This window comes from Haliotis asinina, chromosome 6 (genome assembly GCF_037392515.1).
Source record: "Haliotis asinina isolate JCU_RB_2024 chromosome 6, JCU_Hal_asi_v2, whole genome shotgun sequence".
NCBI lineage: Eukaryota > Metazoa > Mollusca > Gastropoda > Lepetellida > Haliotidae > Haliotis > Haliotis asinina.
The window spans coordinates 11997815-12020054 of record NC_090285.1 but is presented as its reverse complement, the minus strand read 5'-3'; the positions used below and the strand labels follow the sequence as shown (position 1 = coordinate 12020054).

General features: G+C 39.5%; 1 protein-coding gene across 1 annotated transcript in view; it reads right to left on the bottom strand.

Moving 5' to 3' along the window:
- Positions 1 to 4534: 4534 nt before the first annotated feature.
- The window catches only part of LOC137288082 (relaxin receptor 2-like), a 34805-nt gene continuing 17099 nt past the window's right edge, over positions 4535 to 22240 (bottom strand). The window contains exons 6-18 of the mRNA XM_067820457.1: positions 19559 to 19630; positions 19164 to 19235; positions 17545 to 17616; positions 14902 to 14973; positions 14250 to 14321; positions 13440 to 13511; positions 12119 to 12190; positions 11330 to 11401; positions 10916 to 10987; positions 10351 to 10425; positions 8196 to 9034; positions 7596 to 7825; positions 4535 to 5671 (exon numbers count right to left, since the gene is read on the bottom strand). Coding sequence (XP_067676558.1) covers positions 5519 to 5671; positions 7596 to 7825; positions 8196 to 9034; positions 10351 to 10425; positions 10916 to 10987; positions 11330 to 11401; positions 12119 to 12190; positions 13440 to 13511; positions 14250 to 14321; positions 14902 to 14973; positions 17545 to 17616; positions 19164 to 19235; positions 19559 to 19630 — 1945 coding nt within the window. The 3' untranslated portion in view covers positions 4535 to 5518. The remainder of the gene's footprint in view (positions 5672 to 7595; positions 7826 to 8195; positions 9035 to 10350; positions 10426 to 10915; positions 10988 to 11329; positions 11402 to 12118; positions 12191 to 13439; positions 13512 to 14249; positions 14322 to 14901; positions 14974 to 17544; positions 17617 to 19163; positions 19236 to 19558; positions 19631 to 22240) is intronic.

Sequence of the window (22240 nt, the reverse complement as noted above, 5' to 3'; positions counted from 1 at the left end):
AGATAGAAGCTCGTGATCCCAGTTCGTTTTAACGTTGATGGATATACGGGATGTACATCTTTTTATACAGATAGATGAGCAGAGATAGGGATGGATCTAGATGGATAATCAGATCTTAGGTAGATCGATCATGGTGCATATTGATTGGGAAGAATACATCACGGACTCAGATGCGTGTAGATATATTGATGGACAGACAGATGGGGAAGGGCGTAGCTAGATGGACAAATTTGGGGTGAACACAGTTTGATATACTGGGGTAGATACGGACGATTACTTTGGGTGGATGTAGATTCATATAGCAAGGAGGATGTAGATAGATGGTGAGCAAGCGAGTGAATATAGAGAGTTTACCGCCGCTTTCAGCAATATTTCAGCACAACTACGGCGGGAGACACAGAAATGGCTTCACACTCTAGAACCATGTCGAGCCTGGATCCTCGGCGAAACGACCGAACGCTAGGCTGCCCTTTATCGGGCATGTTTGCACATACATAGTGAATGTGTAGACATCAATGCACACGGATAGATAAATTTGATCGATGTACATGGATAGATAATTTGAGGGGATGTACCTACATAGATAGATAGGGCGGATGTACATAAAGAGATAAATCGAGTGGATGGACATACCGAAACATAAGTCTCATTAACCTATTCTAACCTTTTCTAGCGGCAGAGCCTCGTTTTGATATTTCCAGGTTTCTGTTTATCAGAGCTCGCTCTACAACATGGCACGCCGTACGGCGTATTTACTAGGATTAGATGGAGCTTAGTGTTGCAATATACAACTGCGTAAACTTATCAAATCACACTGATTAATATCTATGCGTCCAGTTAAATGACATAGTCTAAATATACTGGACTGGTTATCGCATTAAGCTGCGCAATAGGACAGAACCAAGTCATCAGGAAACGAGACTGTTCTGTAATCAATGTTTTGACATGATAGTTAGATAACTTGGGTGGTTAGATAATCGGGTAGATGTACATGGATATATAATGTTGGTGAATGCAGATTAATAGATACATATTCACATAAGTAGATAGCTCGGGAGGATGTCCATGGATAGATAATTTGGGTGGACGTGGAGAAATAGATACATCGGGTGGGTGTGCATGGATAGATAATTTGGATGGATGTACCTAAGTAGATAGATCGGGTGGATGTCCATGGATACTATTAGATAAATCGGGTTGATGAACATGTATAGATAGATTAGTGGATGTACAATAGTAGATAGATCGGGAGGATGTAATTGTAGAATTAGATCGGTCGGTGTATGTGAATACATCAATGTGGACGTAGGTGCAGACACCTAGGCGGGTGTAGGCGAATTGATACATCGAGTAAGATTTCTGTAAATACTTCGGGGTGGGTGTAGATAATAGATCAAGTTGAATGAAGATCAGTGTTGACCATACAGACATGTAAACAAGATCTAGAGTAATAATGATCTTGCGGCATGGTAGAAGTGCAATGTGGCGTCACAGAAATGCACTCATAATATTACTAACATTATTAAAACAAAATCACAACGACACATGATGTAGGTAGTCACAATGAATGTGACGACAGAGCGCTAGCCTCGGAAGCTGCACGCCCTATATTTGACAAACAGTAATGGGTATTTAAACAATTTATTAACCAACAATATACATAATCATATCAACGTAACACATATTTATTATCGCTTCATGTTTCTCACCAGGCCATTCAAAGTATGACGTTAATGCGCATGTGCAACTATAGCAATGTCTTAAATTCGGTATGAAGCCATTAAGAATATGTATGCCTGTTCGTCGCAAATTTATCAATGGCGTACTTTGACAGTTTTGTTAAAGTGTAATGAGATTCGAACTGTCAAAGAACGCAGTTCCTTCTTTGATACTTTATACATGTATATATTCCACCGTGCATTAATTCAACAAAATTTGACATTTGTGTGAAACATTCTTGTCTTCAGCATCACTATTATCTGTTTGTTTTAGTCTATTTTTATCAGCCACTGAGTCTCCTTTTAGCTACTGAACCAGTGATGAAGTAGCCCTCAATTCTAGTGTCAAACCAGAAAGAAATTGTATTCACAGATATCTTCATGTTCTCCTGAACGTCTTTTAAACACTTAACTACAGCGGAAGCTGTCAAATCTGTCCAATCCGGCAAGTTGTCAACACCGGCATAAAATCTTAGTCCCATCCGTGGCTTGTACAATTATCATCAGCTCTACAATCCAGCACATTGTCTAAACCAGATCGTTTCTTCAGTCCCAATGGGTGCCGGTTTAGACAGCTTCCACTCTATCTAAATACTGCAGTAGTCATTAGGCAGTGTTTGATATGTACCTCAGATCTCTTCACAGAGGTTCAGATACAAAAGAGATATCAAAAAATTATACCCGGTATTCAGTCGTGGAGACAAGACTGAAACGGTTTATCACCGTTGTGTCGAAGTCGAAAGGACCCTCGAGTTATCCGAAATTCGGTACAGCCGAATTATAACTGAATAAAGAAATGTACTTCGAGAGAACCGTTAGTTCGACACAAACGTGTATACTGTAATCGCCAATCAATTTGTGTTTAAGGCACGTTCATAGGCGAAGTGATTAAGAGACCATCTAACTTACCTTGCAGCCATCTTGTCAGACAGACAAGGGGGGTAACTCAGATGGGAAGCTCATGGCGATGTCATCATATCTAGATAGTGAATACAATGTTCAAACTCAATTAGTGTGTTGATATATGGTGTAACTCGCTCTGAGCTGAGTCGCTCTAAAGCTATGCCACCACCACCATGAAGGTGATACCTCATTTGTCTCATTGAAACTGATATACAAATGTAACCATTTCAGCACGACGTATGAAAAGATACAGATAATAAGAGTCAAATCCCCAAACGCCTTGTATCGTCAGACAATAAGCCTCCACAGAATTATAAATCCGAGAGTTACAGATACCTCTGAAACAATATGACTGAATGATGAGGCTCAAACGTAGCCCAAACGGTACTTATACGTGGCTTTGAACGAGGGGTCAGTTGACGTCACATATGACGTCATGTGATCAGCTTGATCTGGGAAGAAGCGATTCAGGTGGGTAACAAGAACAGGACTAGTCAAATATACTTAAGATGAAAATGACGATTCAAGTACATTGATATACGTCATTCAAAAAAGTAAGGGACATCCAATTACTTTTTATATGATATGTAACAAGAATATCAAACGAGATTCCGTCAGTTAAAATAACTGAGTAACAAAATAAAATGGTACGACGTGGGGGCGAAGATAATGTCCAAGAATGCCTAGTTTGCAAGCACAACTCGACGGCATCATTATTGAATCAGGCGTTTGTGGGAGGTGATATTGATCCGACTAATTAACTTACAGAAATGTACAGGCTGTCAGGAAGTGTTGCATACCTGGAAATACCATCATTGCTGCCAGTTTTAGCGAAATACAGCAGAATAGGTTGGACCGTGGCACCTTGATCGATTATCCGATCTTTTGGTTAGGCGTGTATATTGACTATAAGCATATTAACATTTTTTCATTCTCCATCATTTTCGTAGACTGGGATATAGAATGCAAATCTGAAGAAAAAGTGATGCGTAGCAAGTGTATTTTGATCTTTGGATGAACCGTCGAACCTGGATAAGGTTCTGCCAAACCAGGAGTGACTGAGTTTAGTTTTACGCCGCACTCAGGAATATTCCAGCCATATGGCTGCGGTATGTAAATAATCGAGTCTGGACCAGACAATACAGTGATCCACAACATGATCATCGAATGTGCAATGGGGATCAGGATGAGGTCGAAATTTGGATTCGGGCCCACGTTCGGCGGGGGCTCAGTCATAATGCGAAAATAGGTCCATATGTACTTCTACGACAATAAGAACTTCATTTGGAAGAAAAGACGTAAAACAATAAGGGAATTCATGGATGTACGGGTTTAACTTATAACTTATGTAAAGTATATGTAAATATTTAATATAATTTTGAAAGGTAAGAAACTTTGACAGTATTAGCACAAGGTTTTCCATCTATTAAGCCTTTTATGAGCTCTTAAACTGAAAAAGGGTCTTATAAGGATGACACATCCTAATGGTACACTTTTTGCAAGACGGATAAAAGAAATGACAACGTCCGTTTTCAAAGCATGGATGCGTGGGCTTAATGCCGCTTTGAACAGTATTAATATTTTGATAAAAATTTAATGGCATAGGGTCAATGTTTCCTGAAAATGATGACGATATTTAAAAAGAGTGAGCGATGTTATATAAACCCTTTTACTTAGTATTTTATTAAGTGCGATTGTGGGTCAGAGACAAGCTCCCGATCCACAAAGCTCTCCTAATGTTACGGCATGTCGTAAACTCTATTCTACATCACTTGTTTGAGAATGACGTGTTGCTACGAACGCTGCGTGGAAAGGTTCCTGGACTCTTTGTATGAGGAAATATGACGGTTCTACAACAACTAAATGAGAGCAATAGTCAGAATACCGTAGTTGTACATGCAAATAAACATTGATTAACTTGATTCCATTTAATGTTGAAACAGAACTGCGAAGCATTCACGCCATGCTTTATGTGGAATGATAACAACATAACAAAATATAAGGTTAAAACAAAATGATACAATGATTCACTAAGGATTCACTAAGGATTGAAAGCCGTTGTAAAAGGTTGCCTTATCATGTGTGCGTGTAAACTATGTGAAGAGATTCATCGTTTTAAGCTATTACATTTAAGAATTCAGAACTCACTGGATTGTGGAGCAAATGTTTGAGGTTTCATTAGGACGTAGAACAATGTGTGACGAAATCATATAGTTTTTGTTATGCTTACAGTACACCACAACATGTCCTAATGACCATATTTAGAAACTGATTCCCCGAAATTTCAATTTCAGTGTGGCTGTATACGAGTTACGAAAGAGGTGAGATGTTGTCAGTGGCTACGGTTACACGAAACACGTGGCCTGGTTCTCGGTCCACAGAGTAATGGTAGCGCTAAGGCATTCTAAGTAAAGCATAAAGTCATGTAACGAATGCTATGTGGAACGGGATTCTGATATTATGTTCATTAAAAATATTCAGAGAAAATCGAATACACCGTTAAATCAATAATCAGTGTCACATTGTCCACATGCTAATGTCCAGTCTCAAAGGCAGTCCTATTTCAATGTACCATAGTTTCACCGGCCTCTTCAAGAAACACCATCCCACAGCCTTTCTTGGCGGCACGTCTCAGGTCGAAAACTGTTCCGTCTTGTGAAGAAACGGAACACGCTGAGCTGGATTCGTCCATTGTCGTTATATGGAAAAATGTCATATCTGTATATTATTACAAAAATAATAATTATTAATTGTTTCCATTTGTCTTCTCAAGGAAAGGAACCCTGTGCATGGCATCATCCCGAATGTGTGTTCCTGAAATCCTTTCGAACTGTTAAGAAACGCCATTGCTGAACTCATTCTTCACCAGTTGGAAGCTGTGATTGATACAGCAAAGGTTATATGGCCAATTTCACCGGTCTGTAGCCACTGGGCGCGTATTGTTGTCCACTCCAGTTAGGATAGACAACTCGGCCGTGAGAATATTTGTACTTCATCTTGCCAGTCCATGTGTTATTGAGTCCGGATTCTCGGAGTGCGCAATGCTCAAGCTGAAATAGGAGTTTATAATTACACACCAGATGTAGCGTTGCATAATAGAAAACTTAAATTAGAATTAAATAGATCTGGTAGCCAGGCTGGAGGACATGCTTGATTGCATGTCAGATTGGTTTACTGATAGAACACTGTGGCGTATAATCAATTAACCATTTCTGTCAGGAATGAAAAGGTTTTCAAAGTAGGCTAAGGTTTATCATGTGAGAAATAGAGAGGCGTTTGGTTCAGCGAACCGATCCTTGGCATTTGACTTGATCGTTCAGTGATGATAATCGTGGAACTGTTAAAGAAAAGCGACAAATAACTGCACACAGATACACAAACATAAAGAGTGAAAATGAGACAATAAGAGAGAGGTTTTGCTATTTTAACAATATATAGAAATGGGCCTCAACCGCTGTAACCGTTGGAAATACAGCCTAAGTCTTTGGCGTGAGGAGAGAAGACTATTTAACCACTATCCTACCCTACTGCCCTATTCAGCATAACGATGCAACTAACAGAAGATTTTCTTGAAAAAGATATAGAAAGTTGAGTGTCACACCTTGATCAATGCATTTGTAAAATCAAATTACATAAATTTGGTACCAAGGTTACATTTACATGCAAATGTGACTGCATTGTGCCTATATTTATTCAGCAGGAAATAATGTTACAATACTAAATGCCCCCTCTCATTTCTCAAGCTCCATCATTCACGGTACCTTTCTACTGCTTATCTCTAATCTACATCAATTCGGAAAACTTTAACATCCTCAGCAACAGCGACTATGAAATATATGGCATTATTACCAAAATCAGTATAACCAGGGTGTACTGAAAATACAACACTTCTTTAATTTTCTGGCACTTGGAATCAGGGATCGAAGAAATGGTAACAAATATGACTCAACGGTCACGCATTTCATAAGCTGAGTCCAACAAATTCAAAACATACAAAAACAAAAATGCTACAAGTTTGGTTTCCATGGATTTCTAAATTAAATTCTTTTCCGTGCATAGTTGTGGAATATTAGCGTTGCTGATCCATATGTATGTGGTGTTCGAATACCACCTAATAGAAATTCCATTTTACTTCCTTGTTTATGAAAAGCTGAACATAATATTCAAAATAGGTAACATTTAAACTTAGAGTTAAAGTTTCTGTGTCTGTGTTGTCAACTGATCATTTTGCAGAATAGTTGCATAAGTGAGTAATGTTTCTGTATATGGATTGTGATTTGAACTTCAAAATGGATGTTATACTCTTCCAAAAAAAAGTATGTGATAATGAACTTTCAATTTGGAGAGGAAGTGTAAACGTTAACGAGCGTTTCAAGTACAGACATCTTATGAATGCACCACCATTTTCCTCTATTACCACCACTAAACTCAACGCATTATATGCACGTGCATAACGCAGTAGCCCCATGCACGTGCATGGGTTCGCATTCTTGATTTTGACGTTTTTTTAAGAAGGTCGAGAAATAACTTAGAACATTACTTTTGACACTCATCTTGTATCACACATTTGTTTGTTTCTATGCGTTTGTTTTAAAATGAAAATCGTATACATCCAAATTACATGCCATACACCAATTATTTTTCAAAAGCGACTACATTTCAAATATCTATGGTTAAAGGGAAGTGCAAATGTTAATGCACTTTCAAAACATTCAACAATATCATATCAACATTGACTGACTCCGACAAACGTCCTAAATATTTTTAATCGTAAATAAAAAATATTAATGAAGATCCCCTACTTTTTTAAACATTAGTGATTAAAGTTCCTATGTGTGGATTGCCAAGCGACATCTTCAGAATTGATAATATTTACCTAATGGAATAAGGTTCCTGTACATGGAATCACCATCTTCAAAACGGGTAACATATAAATAAAAGGATTAAGTTCCAATATGAGGATTGCAAACTGACCTCTATGTCTGGCATGCTCCGTCTTGAGAGCCTGCTCTTAGATGTGGAACTATCCGAGCTGTTGAAGTCGAACATACTCCTCTTCCTCCACATCAGGTTGGAGAGGCTGTACAGAAACTTCTGTTTGAACATGGTGCAGGTGAGGGTGTAGAGGAGGGGGTTCAGAGCACAGTTGACTGGAAGGATGAACACGACTACCCATCCGTAAAGGTAGTCAGGAATTTTGAAGCCTGCAAAATAAAAAGTCGAATTCTAATGATGGATGATCTAGGGTTTTGGAATGAGACCATGTTTCGGACACCTACATGAAGATATGCATTCTTGTACTCGTGCCTTAGAGTGAATGAGCTACATTTTACGCCCTCCTTCGCATCATCTAGTTGGGAGTCAGACTTTTGCCATTTTTCAACAGTGTCACTGCGGGGACATCCGCAAAGGGGCCCATACATGTAGGGAATCGACCCCCCCCCCCCCCCACCCCTCCCGCCAACCCCATCATTTTCGCAATTGTACAGAGGGGAACAACATAAATTAGTTTCACCCAGTGTACACTGTCTTCTTGGAATTTCTGTTAAAACACTTCAGTTCAAATGTCCTTACCCAATAGTGCAGCCACTTTGAGAGCAATGATTGGAACCCAGCAGGCGAAGTCAGTGATTACAATGAAGAAAAACCTCTTCATCAGGGACCGTTCTTGATTCTCGTTGGTTGACCGGAACAACATACGTGATCTCCGTATGGACACAAACATCGCCACATAAGCATATGCGATAAACACGAAAGACACCATGTTTATTCCCAGGAAAATAAAAGCCGAGTACTCCCACCCTCTGTTGCGAGGCTCATGAAGCAACAGAGGGATACAGACAGCATTGTTCCTGTAGAAGTACGTCCCGAAGTAGTTGAGGCCAACGATGGGGATGGTCGCCAAAGCGAGACTAAACAACCAGATGGATCCCATAAGAACATAAGCAAGTCGTAGGTGTCTCCTTCTCTCAGACAGAGGGTACATGATGCACAGGTACCTATCCAGGGTAATGACGGTGAGAGTGAGAACCGACACTTCGCTGCTGACGGTGCTGAGGAGGCCGCAGACATCGCAACCCCAGCTGTCCCTCCACTGGTGGTCAAAGGAGAGGTAACGTCCCCTGTATCTCATGTCGTGGACAGCGATGACCATTAAGTAGATGCCCATCAGAAGGTCCGCCATGGAGAGATTCTTGATAAAGAAGGAATGTATCTGGTTGTCCTCTTTTAGGATGAAACGGCCCATGAGGACAGCGCAGTTGCCGAAGCAGGCGAGGATTGCGACAATCCATACGGTGACCCTAAGGATGATGTTTTCTAGAAGGTTCTCCCTGCTGGATATACCATCCCCGCGAGGTTCACACACGTCAATGTTCTTGATATACACGCACAGGTGAAATCGATCGAAGTATCTGCAAACAATATATGTAGAAATAAAATGATAATATTAGCGTATATACCAGGTTAGTTAATTACCTACAAGCAAATGCGTATCAACATTGTGATGTTGATTCGGCAGATAACACTGAAATGTTGTGTGAAAAGAAGAATGAAGGATGATAATAATAAATAATCAATGACAATTTCAAGTATCAGAAGAATCCCGATAGAGAACTTTATATGAGACCAATAGAAACGTTAAAAGTTCTGCGGAAAATGCTAAATTTGGAGAAAAAAAATTCAGAATAGGCTGGGTTCGCACTGACTAGTATGTAGGTACCTTATCTTCTCTCGTAGAAACGTCTGCATCTATAACATGCGTTAGTTCTTTGTACATTACATTGAGGCGGTAGAGCAGTCTCGGGTTATTACGCCGATGACTCTACATGTGTGCAGTGTTCGATCCTCTACATGTGTGCAGTGTTCGATCCTCCACATGTGTGCAGTGTTCGATCCTCTACATGTGTGCAGTGTTCGATCCTCTACATGTGTGCAGTGTTCGATCCACCACATGTGTGCAGTGTTCGATCCTCTACATGTGTGCAGTGTTCGATCCTCTACATGTGTGCAGTGTTCGATCCTCTACATGTGTGCAGTGTTCGATCCTCTACATGTGTGCAGTGTTCGATCCTCCACATGTGTGCAGTGTTCGATCCTCTACATGTGTGCAGTGTTCGATCCTCCACATGTGTGCAGTGTTCGATCCTCTACATGTGTGCAGTGTTCGATCCTCTACATGTGTGCAGTGTTCGATCCTCTACGTGTGTGCAGTGTTCGATCCTCTACCTGTGTGCAGTGTTCGATCCTCCACATGTGTGCAGTGTTCGATCCTCTACATGTGTGCAGTGTTCGATCCTGTACATGTGTGCAGTGTTCGATCCTCTACATGTGTGCAGTGTTCGATCCTCCACATGTGTGCAGTGTTCGATCCTCTACATGTGTGCAGTGTTCGATCCTCTACATGTGTGCAGTGTTCGATCCTCTACATGTGTGCAGTGTTCGATCCTCCACATGTGTGCAGCCCATTTCTGATGTTCCCCAGGAAAAATTCCTGGATTCATGATAACAGTGGCCTAAAATTTTTTTCACCCACTTACACATTAGACTAACTGTTTAGCATATCTAAATACTTTTCAAAGTATCTGCATACTTTTTCAAAAATATTCTGTCTTTAAAGACTGAAATGTACAACACTTTATTTGGCAAGACGACACGTTCGTACCAACGCCCACTACCAAAAAGGACCAATTTTGCATTGATCAAATTGTTTCTCATGTTTGCTACTCACATGTTCTTCAGTGTGGAGACATCGTCAAACGTCCCTGGCTGAACCCCATGGAAGTGACTATTATCTCTCAAGTCTCTGAAAATTGGAAAATGAAATTTACTTATTTAGTTTTACATTCCACGTAAAGTGGCGGTTCCAGTCTAATATAATAACACTCGCTCAAAGCCGTATTGTGTTACGATTGAAGTACGTTTAAGTGTAAATTCAGGTTAAAACTCCTTTCAATATTCATAAGAAATCTCTGCCTAATGCAGAATCCCTTGTGGGATTCTAACTGTATTATGGATCCGTACATGAATCTCAATCAAATTACGACAAATACAAGTGAATGAGAGAGTATCTCCTTCCCCACCGTCTTTTCACCGCCAAAGGCAGTTATGTGAATACGTGAATATGTGAATGTGTGAATACGTTATCTTTACGACTAAAAGTAGTTTCTTTCGCATTTTGATATGAAACATGACAGGTCTATAATCTGACTGGATCAGTATACTTAAACGTAAGTGACGCAGTTACATGCAGTTGCATAATGTAACCGTCCAAAGGATCATCTCTTTGTACGTACATTGAGGTTACTTGCTCCAAAGGCTTAAACACGCCCTTTATTATGAAGTTAAGACTGTTGTCCCTCAGATTTCTGGAAGAATTGAACAACAAAATGATCTGCATCTCCAAAAACACACATTTATTACTTAAACATGAGTTAATCATTTTCAGTGTTTTAAATTTCTTAATCATAGGATATAAAATTATAATAACTTCATTATTACATTGTCGTTGCCATTTCGTCAAAATGGAGTTGAGTCCCTTTTCGTACAAAGTTCAAATTCATGGATTACTCTTTGAGAGTTCCATAAGGTGTAAAGGGAAATATTAAGGACCTGAACACTGTTCGGAATGGCACGATCTCACACTACGTGTATGGGCAAGGTATGTATCAATGAGTACTTCCTTACGATAGTGCCATGTCTGTACTTACAGATGTGTGAGATTTGTCAGACCCACCAATGTGTTCAGACGGAGGCTGGAAATAAAGTTTCCGAACAGGACTCTGCAAAGTAAAATATGGAAATACCTCTTGATGCTCACTGTGTTTGTGGTGATGTACTCAAGCATATATTCTGCATCTTTGTAGACTGTTGATGTACCAGTGAACAACGTATTTTTCTTACCGAACACCTCAATGTAATTTTTGAACTGTTTGAAGCATGGGTATCGGATCTTACACTTCAGCCAACCTGTGTGAATGAAACGATTCGAATTTTGCTGTTTTTGCCGCATGTTGTCTTAGTAAAGTCGCTGTGTTGTAATTCCTTTTTTAATATTAATATTACACAGGGACTACATTTGAAGGTTTTGTCAAAAGTTATTCACTGGAATGCGAGTCAAATGTTTTCGTAACCATCGCTAGATTTTGCAGACGACACAAGAAAAACAGATTTAGAGTATATGATAAAATGTTATCGTCTTGTTATTGAATGCAGTGATATGTGCATTACAAAATGTATATTTGTTGACATGTTAACATATTCAGTTTTATTATAACGACAGCAAGGATATATCGACCTAACCCAGACTTACATACCCGGACACCGTTTTATGACCTCTTTAAATCGTTTCCTCTCAGATATTGACGTTGCAAAATATACGCACCATGATTTTAGAGTGACAAGAGTTATGCCCCTTTCCATCCTTCACACGCCAGCCATTATATTTAACCTCGTGTTATAACGCCCATTATATATGAGGGAAGAAAATCGGTACTTACAGATGTTTTAAGCTCTTCAGGGTAACAAAGGAACTGGATTCTATTGAGGCAATTCGATTTCGAGATATGATTCTGAAAGCATATTGAAAAAAAATTAAAAAGTGGGATTTCTTGTGCAAAACAAGAAAAAGCAATTTCACACATGAAAATATGTCAAAATTCACACCTGGTACAAAACAAAGCCCCCAAACACCAATCATTTTCAAAGAGTGAGTGAACATAGTTTTACGCCGAGTTTGGAAACATTCAAGCAGGTGCACCAGAAATAGGTTCATTTTCAAAGAGTGAGTGAGTATGGTTTCACGCCGCTTGTATCAATATTCCAGCAACGTCAAGGCGAGGAACACCAGACATGGGCTCATTTTCAAGACTGAGAGAGTGAGTATGGTTTTAGGCCGCTTGTATCAATATTCCCGGATTATCAAGGCGAGGAACACCAGACATGGGCTCATTTTCAAGACTGAGAGAGTGAGTATGGTTTTAGGCCGCTTGTATCAATATTCCCGGATTATCAAGGCGAGGAACACCAGACATGGGCTCATTTTCAAGACTGAGAGAGTGAGTATGGTTTTAGGCCGCTTGTATCAATATTCCCGGAATATCAAGGCGAGGAACACCAGACAAGGGCTCATTTTCAAGACTGAGAGAGTGAGTATGGTTTTAGGCCGCTTGTATCAATATTCCCGGAATATCAAGGCGAGGAACACCAGACATGGGCTCATTTTCAAGACTGAGAGAGTGAGTATGGTTTTAGGCCGCTTGTATCAATATTCCCGGAATATCAAGGCGAGGAACACCAGAAATGGACTTCACGGAATGTACCAGTGTAAGGAATCTAACCCGCGCCTTCGGCATGATGAGCTAACAACTAGACTACCCCACTGACAACCATTGTCAAAGACGGAGGCAGCTACGGTATACAGCTTACATTAGTGAGTGATTGATAGTTTCTGGAGGAACAGGACTTTCAGTTCACAATCGCTTCCCTCAGAGGCCGATGTGATCCGATGACGATATAATAGGTCATCTACACCCCAGTGCTGGTGGATATGACCAAGGTTTAAAACCATAAGCATGTAAGCCCAGCAACACTTTGGACTCCCACATCTGCTGACAATGTCACCTTGTCTTTGAAGAAATCGACTTTGGACCAGACAAATCAGCAGAGATCACACTGACCAGTAACGATCAAAACATCAGGGCAAAACATTTGATCTCCAGTGTCTAGCCATTCAAACATTTCAGTGGATTCTGATCTGAAATATCATCTGTGAAGACCAGAGGGAAATGAATACTATACTGAGAACAATTATATACTCACAAAGTTTGCAGTTTTCCCAAGTTGTTGAAATAGTTCTGTTCGATCTTGTCCAGATTGTTGCCATCAAGTAACCTACAAGGAAGAAAGAAGAAAGAAGTTGCTACTTCTGAGATACGAAGTCTATACTCAACAGGACAATTAACTAAAACACACAGGTTTATTACAACAAAACGTATACCTCTTATGATGTTGGCTATATCGCTTAGAAACCGATCAATTAAAATGTTTTAAAAGTGCCTGGATTCTAATACGGGTGCTTTTGAGGTGTATGCGTTCAATCACATTGAACACAATGACAGTGCTATATGCATAACAGATCGTAAGTTTCAAGGTTGTGTGGTCTACATAGGCGGGTCCAGTGGAGCTGAAAGTTCATTGAATGACCACTGAAAGTCTCGTGAAAATGGTTGAAAATGAACTGTGCACCCCTCTTCCTCCAAAAAGCTGTATCCGTCCCCTGGTCTATGTATGGCATACTGTTTCAATTCCGTTGATTCAAAAGCTCATCCCTAATCTCTATAGAGCGAGATATAACTCTTGAAGGAATTACACGGCATCATTCATAACCGATACTACCCCTGATTGATTGATTGATTGATTGGTTCATCGATTGACTGATTGATTGATTGATTGATTGATTGATTGTCACTGATCTGGTATTTTCGTGTCTACCTCGTCCATTCACCGCAATTGCTCTTGGTTAACTCAATGCAACACAGCTAATTCGATACTCGCGTCAGATTCAACATAGCAACACCATCTTGTTATCATCAAGGTCAAATGTAGAATAACCAACAGCTAATTACTTACAACGACAGCAAATTGCCCGTGTTAGCGAATGTCATCGGGACTATATCTCGGATGAGGTTGTTATCAAGCTTTCTGAAAAATTAAACGTTAAGGGCACATTGTATTGTCATTTGAAAGCTTGGATAAGCGACTGCAGTATGTGAATATCATGAACGACAGCCAGAATATTCCAGCTATAAAGTAGAGTAAAGTATTATAGTAGAGAACAGTACTTAGACTAATCACTGCAAACGGGACTCTAGTTGCCAGACACGCATTGGGCCGTTTGTTATATATGTACACCGATGAATAATAAATCTGATACCATTTGAGAATACTGTGTGGCCGAAAACTACTTTTGTTTGTTAGTTAACGCCACAGTCAGCAATATTCCAACCATATGAATTATATTCCAACTATATGAATGTAAATAATTGCTGGACTAGGCAATCCAATGGTCCAGAGTATGAGCATCGATCTGCTAGATTGGGATACGTTGACATCTGACAACCAAGTCAGCGAGTCTGCTGACCATCACATCCCGATAGCCGTTGTTAGGACATTCATGGATAACTGAAGACCAGTTTTAAGCAGTGTCCTGAATATCTTCCCGTATGCTGAAAGATAATTTAGGCAAAATATGCTAGCATAAAATCAAGTCAGTATTACTTACAAATGTATTAGCTTTGTAAGCCTGTTGAAATATTCAGGTTTAAGAATGGTTAGACGGTTGTGGCTCAGATATCTGGAATGAAAAATAAAACACCCATCTTAAAACAAACAAACAAACAAACAAAAGCAGGGATCCTTTGCTGACCCGCTTGATACATACATGAATGCTACTGTGTATTTGGTTGTATTAGTTCGGCACATGAAAGTGTATTTATCGATTGCTCGCATACATACGTCAGATCCAAAAGGAATACCCCAAACGAATGACATGTACATGTCGAACAGTAAAGACTGTTTTATTAACTTTGTATCATACAGTTGTACATCGTAACTTGCTCAGTCGTACACTGTAACTTGTCGGATTCTCAATCCGCTGTAATTTGTTTAGGTCTTCAGAGTGTCTCACTCAGTCGTACACCGTACCCTGCCTAACTCTTCAACCATTTTAATTTGTCTAGACCTTCAGAGTGTCTCACGCAGTCACCCACCGTAGCCGACTGTGTCACACTGTCTCATGCAACACATGTTGTATTGAGATTACACTTTCTCAGTTAAGTAGACATTCTAGTTCGTTTGTTGGGCCGAGACCCATCCGGGATTCGAACTAACTCTCAGCCACTGTCTTCCACAATAGCTGAGGTGGTTAGGCAGCTGACTTTGTGTGCCGACAACCTTATTCGACTCACCCCTCCAAAAAAAGTACTAATATCTGTTCTCTTCTGTGACAGTGCAATCGAAAATATAACGTGTTACATTTGAGCACCTTCTATATGGCAATTGGGTATCTGATACAGCCATACACTGAAAATTGTCTTATTCATCTGCCACTGTAACTTGCCCAGCTCTTTGAAGTGTCTGACGCGGTCTCGCTACACAATGCGTCTGAAAAACCTCACCCTGCCGCTTGTCTAACCCAACAACTCGTCAACAACCATACATTGTAAAACGTTCAAAATTCAATGTTTCCGACACAGCTAAACATAATCTATGTCATTCTACAATGCGTCAGTGTAACTGCAACTAATACATAAAGCATTGTATTTTCATCATACATTTTAATTATCGATTACAAGTAATTCCCACCACAAAATATTTTATTTCCATGTATACTGACATAAAAGTATTCAACATGATTATTCTTGCTCTCGAAAAATGGTTTGTGCATTGTACGGTCTTGAATTGAGATTTGATCTTTTTTTATAACATAAACCAACATACTGATGAATCTTCGTCCAAGGCTCTGCAAATCTGTTGAACTAACATGCCCTTTACAAGAATTCATTTTCAGGAAAAACATATTCTAAAAGAGACAAAAGAAATAGCAAGATGTCAAATTCTATATTCGCCTTTAACACCTAAGCCCACGCACAGGCTGTTACAAAGAAACAGCTGCTACCATCCAACAAACAACGCAATAAATGTTTGAATGTCAAATTGTATTATTGAAGGATATGAGTAAAATCTAATCTGATCAGCACAGATATGAGGAGGAAGTGTCCTGACCGATTTCCTGTGAAAATATGCTTTTGAGTTCTAGAGTGTCAGGGCGTCCTACCACGGCCCGTTCGAGGACGCGGAGGTTCCTTGCGTGCTTTAGTGTCGCCATTAGTAATATTTCAGCTGCATGGCGGCTGCCTGTGTCATAAATGTGTCTTCACTGTGCAAATTAGTGATTGATGTTATGATCGGCAGATGAACAGTGATGCACAGTAACAGATAGGTAGTGTACAGACAGGCAGACACAGAGAGGCCGACAGACACAGAGACAGACAGAATAATGTCAGATTATTATCAATAATGGTGTCAAGACAAAGAAAACCGGTGATTGATATTATGAGCCGGAGAGAGCGTGAGGGAGAGAGAGTGATAGAGAGTGAGAGACAGAGAGAAATAAAGAGAGAGGAGAGTGAGAGAGAGAAAGGGAGAGAAAGAGAGAGGGGAGAGCGACAGAAAAAGAGAGAAGGACAGAAAGAGTGATACCGAGATAAATAAAATAAGATGGTGGTTTTGCAAAAAGTCTGTTTTGCACAGCCTGTCCATTTGATGCAGCTGTTGGAAGATGTTCATTGAGAACTAAATTTGACATCTTTGTACTTACGTTTGTCTTTAAATATAACATGCTGTCTTTTCAGCTATTAAATTTAACATTTATATGAAGTACAGAAGTATCATCTCTACCTGCAGGGTAAGTAAAAGACGGTAAGAGCTCAAAACACATAAACAAGAACAAGAATTCGGTTTTATTCTGCAATCACAAAACTATCATTTATTGGAACGTTGGCTGGTGGTTTGTTGTCAAAACGTCACACTCCAGAAATATTCAAGCTGTATGGCGGTGGTGAGTAAATAATAGCGACTGGACCAAACATAGTGGTCAACAGTGGTCAACATAGTGAGCATCAATCTACCCAATCTGGAACCGAACAACCACATGAGCGAACCTGACTACCCCGTCTCATTAGTAGCCTCTTACGACAAGCATGGGTTACTGAAGACCAATCATGACCCGGATGTTCACGGGTCTGAATACCGAAAGAAATGTATTACGTTGTCCATATTGGCGCCATGAATATATAGCAGGTGCCTTTAATTAACAAGTGTTCAAAATCCGTTACAATTTATAATACATGTGTCTCATACTTACAACTCCTCAACGATATTGTTCTCCGGGAACATGTCTTGCGGGAGGTCCCTCAGCAGGTTGTCAGTGAGGTATCTGCAGGAACAGCAGGTAATCAGCGGGATGTCACAAAGCTCGAGGATAGATCCAACAAGTAACCTAGTCCTTGCTAAGAATTACCTCACTTAGGGAAGGTCATTTCTCAGCGGGAATAATGTAATACAACAACGTTAACATATACCGTGGTTTTATTAAGTTTATAATATAAGAATAACTCGCTCGTGATACCACTTAAGCAAATATGGATGGCGTACACTGACAATGTAATTATGAACCCGTCTCATACAATGGTGTTATAGACCGCGACTCATAACGCATAGTGCCTTCAAGCAACAACGCAACATGAGTTCACAATGTCTGAGATCAACATCCCCCGATCCCAAAGTCTCTCTATTATCGTTGTTCGCGGAGAACGCCGACGATTCGTGACATATTGGATAACTTTATATTGAGTGCAGATTAAACACAAAGGGACGACGTTACTGATTGTGTGTCCACAGGGATGGTGCCATATCATTGACATCAAGTTTGGTTTTTCTGCGCAGTACAGAAAAACATGTTCATGATAACATCTGAAGCATCAAAGCACTGAAGGAGTTAGTAAAGGGGTATCGTTCAATTTGGCTGTTTCTATCTTCTAACTGACACTCAAGCTCAATGAAATAACAAGCGCATATCCTTGTAGGAGAGATGATAATGGTTTATCAGATTCAGACTACACTGGTTGACTACTTTTCCGATAAGACCAAAGGAAACTGACAATTATCTGCACGCTTTTAAGTAATTGGTGACTCGTTACACTTTCACCCGACGCACAACGGTCTTGCGAGACCGAGATTGAAAGTGTATTTACCAAGCAAAGTGACAGTAATGATACAACAGCAATGATACTCCTTATGACATATATGTACCAATGACAGATGAGGTTCACCTGTGCGGGGAATGAACGGAAGACCGTAACTCTATCCTGATAAGGACATGTGACGTTCATGAATGTGTACTCTCGCCAGTTTGGATGTAAACGTGATGACACTGTTTGAAAATCAACTATCCGTCTCAGATGTCGTAATGTTTGAACTTCAGAGAGGTAGTCACTTTCAATAATAGTCTTGCACTATCACACCAAAAACCTTATCTTCAAACACTGTAACTTTGTGGGGAACCCGGGCCTTAGAGAGACGAGCGAAAATTATGACCACTAAACATGACCATCCGATGTGGCCAGATATTTGCGTTCAGCTGTGTTCCAATGTTCACTTTAACTATGACGAATTAAAGCCAGTCTCCGCATATACCATTTGGTGTATATTAGATGATTGTGAGGTGTCATTTCGTAAACGTCTGAGCATTAAGACACATCCAGTAGTCCTAAAAGGGATGTATACTTGAAGTAATTCCATGCGTGTGGTGATAATTCATTGAAAGTCAAAATGCGTCATACAGGGTCATTCCTCCAAGAAAATCGTTAAATTTTGAAATTTAGATTGAATTTAATGGAATTTAAAACGGTATCAAAAGGACATAAACTCAAACAAACATACATACACATTGGTTTTGTACAATACATCTTTCAGTATACTTACATTTTCCTTAGCTTTGAGCATGTGTAGAAGGCTTTCCTCTTTATTTCTTCCAAATAAGAATGCGTGAATATTCTGAAACGAATATGCATTTTGCCATTGATATACGAATACTATTGAAAGGCATTATACTAAAATACAAAATAAATTCTACACACACACACAAACACACACACACGCGCACACATACACACACACCCTTGTGTCTTATTTAACATGAGCTTTTCGTAAATGACTTTTTTGATAGTTGGAAAGAAAACCGACGTTTATTTGCATAAGGACATGACAGTAATCTGAAAAATACGTCATTATGCGGCTTCTGTTTTATGTTCTCTTCACGTTACGTTTTACATTTATTGTTGAAGTTGAACAGACTTCAGAAAATACAAGTGACTTACAACTCCTCAAGATTCTCCAAGTCTGAAAAATCGCTGCGTGATACAACTTCAATCCGATTGCCCGACAAATCTCTGAAAATGAGATTATTGATCACCTGTTACATTACGTGTTGCTTAATATAAATACAATCCACTTCAAGATTGCTAGTGAGAACAGAATATTAAATATTACATCACATTGTCAGTGTCTCTGAAATCGTATCCAATATCAGCTGTCTGACTTGATACACCTTCATTGTCATAAAGTGGTCTTATATAAAGTGGTTCTATATCCTGCTACATTCCGGACAGACATATTACACGACAATAGCATGTCTGTCATATTACATAATGTTTGCTAAGGTTCCGGTTAGATCATGAGGATCGAAATTACTATCAGACAGTGATGAGGCCAGGTGTGTGAGACAAAGCATACAAATCCCGCCTCACTGATGACAATTTTGATCTTGCAAAGTATTAGTACTTTCCCATGAACTATATCCGACTTCTGTCTAATATAAATGCCACTACTCTATATGCAACTAAAACAATGTGTAAGCGTGAGGTACCGCAACTTCTGGCTGATGGCATCAATATCTAGTCAAATCATTAACCTACCATATCAACCAAAGATACAAACAGAGCAATCATGGTATCGGTTTGGAAATTTACAACGTGTTTGTAAATACATCATATTATATCGATAACAAATTCTTTCTCCTTGGTAATGGCGTTTCAGAAGACCCGTGCAGGTCCGAGTTAGAATATTGTCCTTCAGTATACATGCTTGTCGTAAGAGGCGACTGACGGGATCGGAAGGTAAGGCTCAGTGACATGTAATGGATATCAATGGTTCGTTTAAATAGATTATCTGGTTCTGTCACGGGCCTAATATTATAATAAACAATTTGATGCGTTAAGATGGAATAATTGGAATACATGTTTTTGATGGACAAGATTTCATTTTTAGATATGAAGTTTGAGGTCTTGTCTCGTACTCAATATGGTAGTAGATTGCGTACTTAATTGTAATTATATATACCTTCTGATGTCTCATAAAATAGCACAGTGGTTAAAGCCCCAACGTTGATTCCCTACATGGGTATCATATGTGAGTCCATTTCCGATATGATGTTGCTGAAAGTGACGTAACACTAAACCCACTTACTCATTATACAACATAGCGTCAATGAGCAAATATATACTCTTATAAAAAGTAGGGGATATTTATTTTTTTTTTATTTACGATTAAACATACTAAGGAGATTTATCGCTGTCAATCAATGTTGATATGACATTATTGAATGTTTTGAGAGTGCACCACCATTTGCACTTCATTACAACCATAGTTATTTGGAATGCAGTCGCTTTTGAAAGGTGACTGGTGTATATTATGTAATTTGCATGTATACGATTTTCATTTTAAACGACTAGAAACAAATACTAACAAATGTGTGATGCAAGATGAGTGTCAAAATTAATGTTCTATGTGATTTTTCGACCTTCTTCAAAAAAAAAGTCAAAATCAAGAATGGGACCCCATGCACGTGCATGTGGCTACTGCGTTATGCACGTGCATATCATGCGTTGTGTTTATGGGTGGTAATAGGGGGAAATGGTGGTGCGTTAATAAGATGTCTGTCCTTGAAACGTTTGTTAACGTTGACACTTGCTATCCAAATTGAAAGTTCATTATCCCCTACATTTTTAAGAGCATATATTAACGAAATGATCTAGGGGACGTCCACTGGGTGGTTGTCCATTGTTGAATTCAAAGACGTCATCACAAGACACCGGACAACAGGGCTAAAAGACAATCCAGTGATGAATCGATAAGCACCACGAAGACAACGATTGCACCGTGTCACGGTGGTGGTATTACATATCAGAAAGGAAATTAGACAACCACGGTTGTTTCAAAATAACCAGTGCATGTTTGTCACGACTGTCCTTGTGTGCGAGACACATCATTTGCTCAACAGGATGAGATGTCCCGTTACTCTGCGTCCGTGTGTATTGTATCAACAGTTAGAGGTCATGACCTCGAGAGTGCCACTACAGAACAAACAATAAAAGAATATGGAACTCCGTTATCGCAGACCAGGGCTCAAATGTTGAAGACGTAATGCTTACAATTTAAGCAATTGCTTCATCAGAAAGTCTCCTGCAGAGCGCTCAGGGGGACAACTGTACTTAACCTAAGAAGCCATGGCTTGTCATCTGAACCAAACAAGAAATATACAACCCCGTTGTTGTTATAGCAGGTGATAAATTAGACCATTCTCAAAACAAAAACTTCGTCTTCCTTGGTTTTTACCGGTAGTTCTAATACGCAATACACGGGCTTTATAATCTCATCAGTCAGGCTGATTTAACTAAGATACTAAACCGTTCTCTTCAGTTTATGGCTATATGATAATTTATAAGCTTTTTCAAGAACATCCATGTCATCACTGGTTGATAATGGCTCCTAAACACTTACTCATGTATTGCTTCAAGGGATATTTGTTATGACTGTGTGCATGGCTGTGTGGCATTTATAAAGTGACTGACTAACCACTAATGATGTGAAAGAAACCCATCAGTCACATGATATATCAGAGAAACCTCCTTGCAATTATCTTAATGTTGTCTCACATTAACTTGATAATAGCATAACCTATATCAAGAGGAGTTCATTACCCCAACATATCAGAACACCAA